A 12,993-nucleotide genomic window follows, 5' to 3' on the forward strand; every position below is an offset into this window, starting at 1 on the left:
GGAGGAGGGTCATGTTATTGCATTAATTTAAATTAGTGTGATGTGTGATGTATGCGTTCACGCCAAAACACTCTGAGTCGCTCTTCGTGTGAACGGGAAACTTGCTGTCAGTGCATTTCAAGGTTGTAATCTTCAGTGGAAGAACACAGGCCCGTCAAGATACAAACTACAAATCTCATTCAAACGTCTTCACTCAATTTTCTTATTACTCTAAACATATTACTTTAGGTTTTCACTCTAACCCTAAACTAGCACACCTGATTATAGTAATTAGCTGGTTGATAAACTGAATCAGGTTAGTTACAACTGGTGTTGGAGCGAAAACCTACAGGAGGGTAGCTCTCCAGGAACAGGGTTGGAGAGCCCTGCTTTAAATTGTCAACTGAACGGTTTAAAAGCGCAGATATTTCAAGGGTGATTCGTTGGGCTTCTACAATGCTACAAATCAACACATTAATACCCTTAGACACATAGAAGTTAAACTCGCAGTGTAAAGAGGGCACATGACCTTAGTCTCACTATCACTGGCCCTCCTGTAGCTCAGTTGGTAGAGCATGGCGCTTGCAACGCAAGGGTTGTGGGTTCGTTTCCCACGGGGGGCCAGTATGAAAAATGTATGCACTCACTAATTGTAAGTCGCTCTGGAAAAGAGCGTCTGCAAAAAAAAAATAAATCAGGTTATAGGGTGTCTCTGAGAAACATACAGAGAGAGAGAACATAATATTTTTCTTTGTGGTTACCTCTGAACGTACAGTACCAGGCGATAGGCAGCAAACAGCCCGCGGAGCACAGAAAGGAGGCATGTGAGAGGAAAAAGTGTATTTCTACCCCTAAGGCCCTTTAGGTAGAGCTACAGCTACAAGAGAAAACAATCAGACCTGGGTTCAAATAGTTCTTGAAATCTTTCAAATACTTTGAACGTTTGCTTGAGCCTGCCCGGAATGCAAGATATGCGGGGTTGGCAGTTTTGGAACTATTTTATTGTTTCTATTCACCAGGTAAGCTCAATCAAGCAAAGCTAAAGTATTTGAAACATTTAAATACTATTTTAACCCAGGTCTTGCAAAAACAGGCTAGTGTGCAATAAATCACCAGAGCAAAATGAGCAGAACAGTGTGGTAAGTTGGTAAGTTCCAGTTCATGCAGCAGCAGCTATCCCAGAAGTTCAAAGGTGAGAAATGCAGGTTGTGCATCCTGTCTGAACCAATGTAAGACCTTATCACTGCGAGCAAGCACTCGTCAAATTCATATAACCACCCTATCTATCATTCAAAGTGTGAGAAACCTATACAAGATTTTATAGCTGCACCCAAACTGTAAGCACTCATCAGATTTGTATCACCTATTCTATCAGTGAATTCGTTATCTTGTTTTTTGTGGGAAAATAGAGTTCAAATGAAACAAATACTCTTTGTTTGTATGAAGCCTAAGTAACACTGTAGCATAGAAAGAATGGGTTTGTGTAATTAGTTTATGATTTTACATCAGCCAGACCTGTAGTGAGTTAATCCCAAATAAATAGAAAGAAAAATATCAACTGATGGAAGATAAATGTGATAAATGGCTAAACAGACATATGGATGAATGAATAGAGCAATGGATGGATGATTGAATGAATGAATAAATGGAGGGGTGAAGAGGGATGATGTTCCTACAGTGTAGTGAAAAAGTATTTGCGCTCTTTCTGATTTTCTCTATTTTTGCATATTTTTAATACTGAATGTAATCAGATCAAGGGAACCTGAGTTTACAAAGACGACATGGTCCCATTATACCTGGCTAAAACCAAACACTGCATTCCACAGTAAGAAGCTTACACCAACGGTCAAGCATGGTGGTGGTAGTGTGATGGTTTGGGGATGCTTTGCTGCCTCAGGACCTGGACGACAGAAAGGGGGCAAATACTTTTTCACAGCACTGTACAGTATATGAACTGAAGACTGGTGGGACTGGTACAAACCTGTTCCGTCCTCAACATTTTCCACCTCCATCACCTCTGTGTTGATTCTTCCTCGGAACAGGTACAGGGGACCGTTGATGGACTTGGTCCTCTTGGTGGACTTCTTCCCAGAAACCCTAGGAAATTGAACAGAAAATGGCAAAAATGAGTTTTTCTCTGCAGAGAAAAATGCAATTTGTTGCCAACTTAAAAATATATATATATAATAACTTCACAGTCCTGAAGCACACACACACAACGTTAGGTGGACTTGATTTGTTTGTATCTAAAATGAGCTTGGTACACACTACACAAACAGCATTTGGGAATTCACTCAATTTTTCCACGTCTGGCTTCTTTCTGCCACTGGACTTCTCATCACTGAATGAAAAAGCTTGTTGTGCTCATTCCCACCACTTTCACGAGGTACTTGCATCCCCACCTCCCTCCCTCCCTCTCTCTCTCTCCCTCTCCCTTCCATCCCTCCCTCCCTCCCTCCCTCCCTCCCTCCCTCCCCTCAGTCACCCCCCCACAACCTCCCACTCGCCCTCCCTCCCTCTTGCTTTCCCTCCCCCATCCCCACGTCTCCTCCCTCCCTCGTTCTCACCTAGATTTCCTCTTGCAGTAGACCAAGAGGTTGTCGAACAGGAAGAAGACTCTCTCCTGGATGTTGCCGGCAGAGATCTTGAGCAGGTTACCGTGGAGCAGCAGCTCGGTGCAGATGTCAGTCAGATTGGTGCCCTGGGGACAGACAGTCAAGAGAGAACGGCAATTAACCACTGGTGCCTGTCGTCATCTCTCAACTAGACGTGTGTGTGTGTGTGTGTGTGTGTGTGGGGGGGGGGTTCTGTGTGTGTGGGTGTGTGGGGTTCTAGGTGTGTTTTTGTGTGTGTGTGTACGTGTGTCTATAACAATGATTATCTTTCAAACAACATGTGTTTACGTTCAGAGTGCACAACCCCAGTCGAACAATACAAAATGCAGCTGTGAGAATTCACACATCGGATGACATTGGATTCGGTTCAAACTATTTGTTTCCATTTCATTGTGCTAATAGGATGGAATGAACAACAGACGACACCCTCACTCCTACTGTTATACAACAGAACAATAGTGTATACAACAGTCCTTCCCTGAACTTTGCCAATGGCCCTTAACACAAGACAAAAGTCAGCTGTGCACTGTTCTTCAGCCCACAGTGGTTGGACAAGTTGCCAACTGGCCCCCGAACTGAACTGAACTGGAGGAAACTAGTCTAAAATGGGGAGGAAACAAGATTTTGTTTAAATAGTGCCAGCTCTGGGTCCCGAAGGGACATCTGGTCAGGCTTAGACAAAGCCTACTTATTTTACCCCTGCAAGCCACATACCACTCTGGGTGAGCTGAGATGTAACATGTGAAGTATTCCAACTATTTCCCAACGTTTCCCTGATATGTAATGTCATGGCAGTGTTGGGACTACAGGTGTAAAGCCACTGTTATGACAGTTTTGTGGCAGGGTACTTAATGTGAAGTGTTACTCAAATCTCTATAGTAAAACGTGAGTTAAAGGTGCACTCTGTGGCCTCTTTAGCCATGGGATGAAAACCACAGATTCTTAAACAAAACGCATGTAGTCGCATACATGCGCATGCACACAAACACTGTTCCTTTTAGACATACGATCTGACACAAGTTCTTAATTGCGAGATTCAACTCGTTTCATAATGAATTGGGTTTTCGTTTTACCCTATTCGGGGTACATATTGCTGTCTCTCTGGCTTTTGAAGCTGGTTGACGTCATCAAGTATGCATGGACACCAAACTGTATGAGAGCCAATTAACCTTTTCACGATACTAGGCCACGACTTACGGTAAATTAGTCACTATTTAGTCATTAGATTAAGTAATTTTAAATAAGTATTTTCAGGGTTTTACACTAGCCCATTGTAAACAAGAAAGCTAAAGGGATTCTTAAAGGTTGACTTATGGGATTCTAGCTGTGACGTTAATTATGTATGGGGGTGTTTCAGAAATGGCACCATTACGTATATAGTGCAATACTTTTGACCAGAGACATATGGGACCTCCCCTTTGGCATCTGAGCAAAGGTAGTGCACTATATAGGGAATAGGGTGCCATTTCAGACAGGAAATCAATCAAACCTACACCGATGCAATTAACCACACACGTACACATTTTGGATTGCCTTGTAACATAATGATTCGTAATAAGGTGCATGTGCATGGATGCATTCATGCCATGCATGTAGCCATAACAAAACAAAGCATCATTGTTCAATGGAATGCACCAATCTAAAATCAACCAGAACTAAGCGTGCCCATGTGTGGACTCTGGATCTCCTGCCCCACCCCCATTTTTGGTACAGAGACACCAACCCCCCTTTATGGTTGGACTTTACCAAATTTAACGGTCTCTTTGATGTCATTGAGAGCATGCCACCGTAGCCGCCCAAAACCAGACCCCCACCCTCACAACCATCATAATTGATTCCTCTGGGCACTACATTTCTGACAGACGCGCGTAGCTCCCCCCAAAAAACAGGATTATCCGCACTCCTGTAGATCACGTGCATTCCAACCAGCCTAGCAGACGGTTTTACGATCGATCAAATTCCATGTTTAAACGTGCAGGAAGGCGGGTGGGGGATGGAGGGATGGAGGGATGGATGGAGGATGGCTGAGGGATGGATGGTGGAAGCAGGAGAGCTGTCTGTCTATCAGAGCAATGCTAATGTGTCTGGGCCCTGATTCTGCACTACTACCTCCCTATTAGGAGTGGAGAGGTGATTACACTGGAGAGTGGAGGAGTGGAGAGGTGATTACACTGGAGAGTGGAGGAGTGGAGATAACGGGCTAAAGCTAGAGTGCTTTAAAGGGAGGGAAGAAGGTAGGAAGAGGGGGTAGTGCCTTTCATGAGGATGAACTGTGATACGGAGCAAGTAGACAGAGGCTCTATGTCCCAATACTCGTTCACTCTCAGACATGTTTTGACCTCTAGGGGTCAATGCAAAGTGAATCAGAGAACCAATCCCAAAAACGGATGTACAACTGCCCCCACGTCAGTGGCTAGAATCAAATGAGAGTTATTGAACGAAAATGCCAATAATAAAGTCTGATTGATCTGTGGAGGAAACTGCGACGACATGGTGTAATTTCTATCTCCACATCGTTTATCCTTGTTAAACACACAACAGCCTCTTGTTTTGTCACATTTTTGACGGAGGACAATCGCGGGGGTGAAACGGTGGCATATTTCATCAGAGCGAGGCAAATCTTGGCAGGCTTTGAGTGTGTGTGTGTGTGTGTATGTGTAGGATGCCATTGTGAGGTTCTCTCTTTTTTCCTCAAAGGGCCCCGTGTGAGACTAGGCCCTGCCTCTTTGGGCTCTGCCGATTGGGCAGGGTGCCCTTTGACCTTCCCTTGGCTCCTGAGCGGACGGATTGTCCTCTCCGGGGCCCAGAGGACCAGAGGAGAGTCAGGGGACAAGGGCTCTGTTGTGGAGGGTGAAGGAGGCGTGAAAAACGCACTGGGCACTCCGCTCCGCTCCCAAGCCCTGTCCGTGCCCTGTGCATGCTGGTAATCTGGGGGAAGCTGGAGGAGCGTTTTACTGTCACAGAAAATGAAGTGGTGCTTAGCATTTGGTGGACTCTCGAAAACTGGCCTAAGCTTTTTCGCCACAGCCATGACTGAGTGGGTATAGGGGTCAATGAGGACGACAGTGTGTGTGTGTGTGTGTGTGTGTGAAAACTCGGAGCTTCCCTTTTCCATCTCTTTCCTGTCATTCGAACCATTTCTATATAAAGGAGAACCGTTCCGTTCTCTCTCACTCTCTCTCCATCTAACTATCCTCTTTATCTTACCTCTCCTCTCTCAATCTTTCTTCTCACCTCCCACCCCTCTCCATCCTCTCATCTTTATCGCACACTTCTCTTATCTTTCTAGCACCCCCTCCCTCCCTCCCTCCCTCCTCTCTCTCTGACCCCCCACCCTTCTGTCTCGCCTCTCTTCTTTATCGCACACGTCACTCCCCTCTTTTCACCTTTTAGTACTCTTCCCCGCCTCCATCTCCCCCCTCTCTCCCACTCCCTCCTCTCCCCCTCTCTCTCCCTCCCTCAATGGTGACCTATAGGGTGCATCCTAGACATGGTCCAGAGTAGAATAGAATAGAATCCCTCACCTCCCAGCCCTCGATGTGTGACTGCAGCTGCTCCAGGGCCTCCAGTTTCTCCATCTGCCTCTTGGTCTCGTTGATGTTGGAGCACACTGCCTTCATGGCCTGCAGTGCCTCCTCCACCGCAGGGTAGTCCGCGTGCTTCTTGGGCGTCCGCTTCAACAGCTCCTAGTGCGGTTAGAGACAGGAGGAAGAGGCGAATAGAGTGGTCACTTGGTCAGGTCATTAATGGGTTAAAGCCAAATAGTCAAGATGTCTTCATTAGAACTACAGCATATAAACAGCCATTAATACTGTTACAGAGAACAGCCCTGGTGCGCTGGATGATAAGCACCATTCTCATTATTAGGAATCATCTCATCAATATTCTGCAAAGAGTCAATGGTGGATAGAGTTGCATGTAGAGGTGGAGAGGTCAGGTAAGATTGTGGGATGATGGATGCACAGAGTTTTGGGCAAATGTTAGGATGGAGGGGGAGCGTGGAGGTCGGACATAGGATGGAGAAGAGCGGGGGATGAAGTGGTGGGACAGAGGGTGCGGATCGAAGTTGCGGAGAAGTTGGAAAAAGGGGAGAAATTGGACGAGGGGTGGAGAATGAAGATCATACATGATAGGAGTGGCTCAGACAAGGTTGGAATGTTTGTGTTTATGTTCGTGTGTCATCCATACCTTCAGTAGAAGGGGGTACTTGCAGATCCTCTGAATGGGCGATAGCAGGTACCCCTCCAGGGGAATGTCTGTGCTCTTCTTTCCTCCCAACAGCATACAGTGCTGGAACACAGACAACACACAGATGTTAACAAAACGGTAATTTATCAAACAGGGGCATCTATGGCCTATGACCCATCCTAAATCTTCTTTGTGATTCTTCTAGAAATGTAAGTTGGTAACTCCACTAAAATGATTATGTGAAGTGGTTTAGGGCAAGAAGCTAAATCCAAAACACCACAGCAAGTCTTCGCAGTTGTATTAATGACCTCCATGGGGATCGGGTGGCAAACTGTAACTAAAGTAATGCTTTGAGAAATGTATGTTTGGTGGTGAAACCCTTCTGAGGAGGATTCTTCAGATGTGAGAGAGTGAGTGAGTGAGAGAGAGAGCGAGACAAAGCTGGTGGGTTCTCTTCTATGTGCTTTATTTTCTAGGAACCAGGTCTGTCAAATGCTAAGTCCCAGAGGGCAAGAATGAGCAGCGTTTCACCACCAGATCAAAGGCCAAACTAGATACGCCGCACGAAAATACTTTGGTGAAGAAAACAGAAAGCACATCATTGGTCGGTATAGTGCACATATTTCATTTTAATCACATTCCACCACTTTCAAGTTCATAAGGCACTCTGAGGAGAAACAGCAGTGTCGTGCTCATGCAGTCTTTGGTTGAAGCTAACGCTTGAGGGTGCGGGGAGGAGAGGAGCGCAAAAACTGCTCTCAAAAACTTGACTGCAGAATTCTGAGATTCCACAGATTCCAGCCAGTTTGGCAATCCTGATGCAATCCCCCTCTCCTCTCTCTCCAGTCTTCTAATATGAACATTATTTCCATCTGCGTGCCTGCAGCCAAACTCCCTTCGAGAGCTTCTCTTTGACCTCCTTTCACTATACTTTCAATTGACTCCTCTCAGCTTTACAGCTTTGTTTTGATGTCCTTGTAGAGACGGCGTACATATTCAGTGCTTGTCAATTAACATGGAAATATTAGCTCAAATACCGCAAAAACATGGAAATGGAACAGAATTCAAGAGAGGAAACAACAGATGCGCCAATGGCTCTTCATGCCGCACCACCCTCAAATATCATTATAATACTAATAACGATTTGCATTTATAATCGTGACTAATTAATGCAGAGCCTACATCCAAATGTGATTACTCATTAAGCCTCCAGGCTCCCTGCGATTACAGAAGGCATTGTCTCCACGCCACAGAGTTCATCGACTGACTACACCTCAATTCCCTCACTCCACCACTTCCACAAAAAGCACAGTGGACTACCATGCATTTTGGGTTGAAACCAGCCTAGAGCTTAAACCTGTGGAGCTCAGACTTGTAGCTTAAAGGGTTAGTCCACTAAAAGTTTAAATGTATGGGGCGAATCCTAACATCCACTTATGTAAAATGTATCTTAGTCTCCCATTGATATCAACGCATGACTAAGTTTAAGACAAACATTTGACTTGTGAAAGTTAGGATTTACCCCCATGTGATTTTCCACTAGCAGCCTGGGATAGAATGTACAGAACACAACTAGAACAAGTTCAGGTCAGTCAATAATGAGACGGAGGAAACACATCGGTGTCAACAAGGCTCAGATCTTCCAGCCAGCCGTGCCAATGTACTGCAGCTGGCCAGCTCACACCGAGCATGACATCATTTTTGGAAGCGCAGTCAAAGGCAGTTCCTGTGTTCATTGTTGAGGGGCAAGAAGGGTTGTCAAAACAAGGAAACAGCTGGACTTCTGGTGACAAAACAACCTTGACACACTCTGTGGTTACATCGTGAGTTTGCCAGAGTAACCAAGCAATCTCATTCTAATACCTGTTATTTTTATAATGAACATAAACATGTAAACAGAAGAAGAGGTGACATTATGAAGAGGATAGAGAGAGGGATGGTGATTGGGACAGAGGTGGAAAAGGAAGAGAGGGAAGAAAATGGAGGAGGAGGAAAAAGATGTGACGCAGGGGAAGAGGATCAGGGAGAAGAGGATCAGGGAGAAAAGTAAAGGAGTGGGAGGAAGAGGTGGAAAAGAAGAGGAATAGAACAGGTGGAAGAGGAATAGAAAAGGAGGAAGAATAGATAGAGGAAGAGAAGATTGAAGAAAAAGAGAGCGAACGAGATATGTAAAAAGACAGGGACAGTTGGTGTCAGCGGTGGAATCCTCACCAGGAGGAATGTCCTGATTTCGGGGATCTTGTTGAGCTCCATCAGCAGCCGCAGGGCTTTCTCGTGGTTACTGCAGTACTCCCCATACACCGAGAACCGCCCCTTCTGAAAGATGGAAGAAACACAAGTCAGTCAGAACCTGATCTTATCCAAATATAAAAACTTGGCATTGAATATTCTGGAACAGAATTGTTTCCAACAACTTTTAGTCAAACACAGATCTCTAGTGATAATGTCACAACATCAGTTGAATTGAAGTATAACTCCTATACACATAATTCCTCGAGGTAAAAAAAACAAACAATTAAGATTACAATTCTGATGTTCTTTCCTTATTTGGGTAAATACTGCACTGAGAAAGCACTCTGAAATTCCTCTATTCCCACTGGCACAGTTATTGCTAGGGGATATACTGTACTGTCCTATAGGTTTGGCCACCGAAGGCTTTCCTCATGATCACTTAGTAATATGATAGCTATACACATAGGTTCAATGCATTATTTATCCACCATTAGGGACAACATATAGGCCTAGGCAATCTCTTCCTCAGAATTTAATTTAAGCCAGCCCAAAACCCCATTTGGCCTTCAAGTGTATACTAGCCATTAGGAAGTGAAACCAGCTTCAGTGTAGGGCCTCCTCACTCTGCTATGGTTGGTAACCAAAACTCTGCTGCGGTCACCCGAAACAGTGCAGGAAGTGAAATCCTAGCTCGTACGTGCGATGCTAGCATATCCCCACAACCTTCAGAGAAACACTACACTCTCTCTCTCTCTGAAAAGCTGGACGTGTGCATTTAAGGTAGCGACTTAACAGGCATATCAATATAGAGGCACTCAGTCACTCCATTGAAGCTGTTTGAAGTTGTTAAGTTTGTTTTTGTTTGCCATTTGAATATTGAGCATGAGGTAAGAATGCTGCGTAGCATTTCTATCAGGCATCCAATGTTAAATACAGTGGGGGAAAAAAGTATTTAGTCAGCCACCAATTGTGCAAGTTCTCCCACTTAAAAAGATGAGAGAGGCCTGTAATTTTCATCATAGGTACACATCAACTATGACAGACAAAATGAGAAAATAAAATCCAGAAAATCACATTGTAGGATTTTTAATGAATTTATTTGCAAATTATAGTGGAAAATAAGTATTTGGTCAATAACAAAAGTTTCTCAATACTTTGTTATATACCCTTTGTTGGCAATGACACAGGTCAAACGTTTTCTGTAAGTCTTCACAAGGTTTTCACACACTGTTGCTGGTATTTTGGCCCATTCCTCCATGCAGATCTCCTCTAGAGCAGTGATGTTTTGGGGCTGTCGCTGGGCAACACGGACTTTCAACTCCCTCCAAAGATTTTCTATGGGGTTGAGATCTGGAGACTGGCTAGGCCACTCCAGGACCTTGAAATGCTTCTTACGAAGCCACTCCTTCGTTGCCCGGGCGATGTGTTTGGGATCATTGCCATGCTGAAAGACCCAGCCACGTTTCATCTTCAATGCCCTTGCTGATGGAAGGAGGTTTTCACTCAAAATCTCACGATACATGGCCCCATTCATTCTTTCCTTTACACGGATCAGTCGTCCTGGTCCCTTTGCAGAAAAACAGCCCCAAAGCATGATGTTTCCACCCCCATGCTTCACAGTAGGTATGGTGTTCTTTGGATGCAACTCAGCATTCTTTGTCCTCCAAACACGACGAGTTGAGTTTTTACCAAATAGTTCTATTTCGGTTTCATCTGACCATATGACATTCTCCCAATCCTCTTCTGGATCATCCAAATGCACTCTAGCAAACTTCAGACGGGCCTGGACATGTACTGGCTTTTAGCAGGGGGACACGTCTGGCACTGCAGGATTTGAGTCCCTAGCGGCGTAGTGTGTTACTGAAGGTAGAATTTGTTACTTTGGTCCCAGCTCTCTGCAGGTCATTCACTAGGTCCCCCCATGTGGTTCTGGGATTTTTGCTCACCGTTCTTGTGATCATTTTGACCCCACGGGGTGAGATCTTGCGTGGAGCCCCAGATCGAGGGAGATTATCAGTGGTCTTGTATGTCTTCCATTTCCTAATAATTGCTCCCACAGTTGATTTATTTAAACCAAGCTGCTTACCTATTGCAGATTCAGTCTTCCCAGCCTGGTGCAGGTCTACAATTTTGTTTCTGGTGTCCTTTGACAGCTCTTTGGTCTTGGCCATAGTGGAGTTTGGAGTGTGACTGTTTGAGGTTGTGGACAGGTGTCTTTTATACTGATAACATGTTCAAACAGGTGCCATTAATACAGGTAACGAGTGGAGGACAGAGGAGCCTCTTAAAGAAGAAGTTACAGGTCTGTGAGAGCCAGAATCTTGCTTGTTTGTAGGTGACCAAATACTTATTTTCCACCATAATTTGCAAATAAATTCATTAAAAATCCTACGATGTGATTTTCTGGATTTTTTTTCTCAATTTGTCTGTCATAGTTGACGTGTACCTATGATGAAAATTACAGGCCTCTCTCATCTTTTTAAGTGGGAGAATTTGCACAATTGGTGGCTGACTAAATACTTTTTTTCCCCACTGTACATGAGGTAATTGTGAAAACTCTGATGGGGCCAAGCACTGTAAAAAGGTTCACATAGTAACAATCTCTACCAGGTTCTCCATTGGTCTCAGTGTCTCCCTCTCCATTTCCCTCTCGTTCTCTCTCGCTCTCTCTATCCATTCTAAATGTTGACTCTCACAGCTCTTTGGAAACACAGTATATCAAAGTCAACCTCAAGAGGCCATGCTGCTACAGACTAGTCTAGCCTTCCATCCTCTACCTCCTCTCATGCCTGTGTCAGGTCCGCATGGCAACGCAGAAAGAAGAGATAACTAATCTGGCTTTTATGTAACATTAGGTTCAGCTTCTCTCCGGTTCCCATGACGAGGATAGATTAAATGTGTGTCACCGTGTTTTGCGGCCGTAAACGGCGAAGCAACAGAGGGATAGCGTAGCCCAGGGCTCTGCTGTCCCACACAGACAGACAGACACACACAGAGCTGCTGGCTGGCAGGGCAACAAAGTCCGAGACATCACCGGGAGCAACAGCTGGCCCAGCATATGGTGTGAAACACCAAATCCTGTCAAATTAAAAAATCACGAAGCTAATAAGAGGAGTAGCCTAACGAACAGCAAAATCACTAGCCTATGTCAATCTACTATACCCCATAGTAGAAAAGTTGACCTATTCTATTGGTCCGTTTGTCAAGAAAGAAATAGCCTATTCCACACAGACTCTGGGACAGTTGTGGGAAGATAAGAACCCAAATTCATACAACTAGGCTAAATGAAAAAATAAGTTAAAAAGCAAGGAGTCTGATGCAACAGATCAGAACATTTGGCTTAAAATGTTGATAAACGATTATTTCTTCACATTATAAGCTCAGCAATGCGTACAAAGCAGTAGGCTAGGCGCGAATGTTCGTTCCATAATGCAATTAGCGGGAAAACACTTATCAAAAGGGAGTGAGATGAAAATAAATATCGTTACAAATTTAGAAAGTGTAGAGATCTAATATGGAATATATATATATAGTACAAGTCAAAAGTTTGGACACACCTACTCATTCAAGGGTTTTTCTTTATTTTTACATTGTAGAATAATAGTAAAGACATCATAACTATGAAATAACACATATGGAATCATGTAGTAACCAAAAGTGTTAAAAATATCAAAATATATTTTATATTTGAGATTCTTCAAAAAGCCACCCTTTGCCTTGATGACAGCTTTGCACACTCTTGGCATTCTTTCAACCAGCTTCACCTGGAATGATTTTCCAATAGTCTTGAAGGAGTTCCCACATATGCTGAGCACTTGTTGGCTGCTTTTCCTTCACTCTGCCATCCGACTCATCCCAAACCATCTCAATTTGGTTGAGGTCAGGGGATTGTGGAGGCCAGGTCATCTGATGCAGCACTCCATCACTCTCCTTCTTGGCAAAATAGCCCTTACACAGCCTGGAAATGATAGTCCCACTA

General features: G+C 44.3%; 1 protein-coding gene across 1 annotated transcript in view; it reads right to left on the reverse strand.

Annotated features, from left to right (window-relative positions):
* LOC121538247 (phosphatidylinositol 3,4,5-trisphosphate-dependent Rac exchanger 1 protein) overlaps positions 1 to 12,993 on the reverse strand; it is a 119,835-nt gene that overhangs the window by 67,828 nt on the left and 39,014 nt on the right. Inside the window, exons 4-8 of the mRNA XM_041846094.2 lie at positions 8,994 to 9,098; positions 6,783 to 6,884; positions 6,119 to 6,280; positions 2,547 to 2,680; positions 1,961 to 2,076 (exon numbers count right to left, since the gene is read on the reverse strand). Of these exons, the coding sequence (XP_041702028.1) occupies positions 1,961 to 2,076; positions 2,547 to 2,680; positions 6,119 to 6,280; positions 6,783 to 6,884; positions 8,994 to 9,098 (619 nt within the window). The remainder of the gene's footprint in view (positions 1 to 1,960; positions 2,077 to 2,546; positions 2,681 to 6,118; positions 6,281 to 6,782; positions 6,885 to 8,993; positions 9,099 to 12,993) is intronic.

Source organism: Coregonus clupeaformis, chromosome 24 (genome assembly GCF_020615455.1).
Source record: "Coregonus clupeaformis isolate EN_2021a chromosome 24, ASM2061545v1, whole genome shotgun sequence".
NCBI classification, from domain to species: domain Eukaryota; kingdom Metazoa; phylum Chordata; class Actinopteri; order Salmoniformes; family Salmonidae; genus Coregonus; species Coregonus clupeaformis.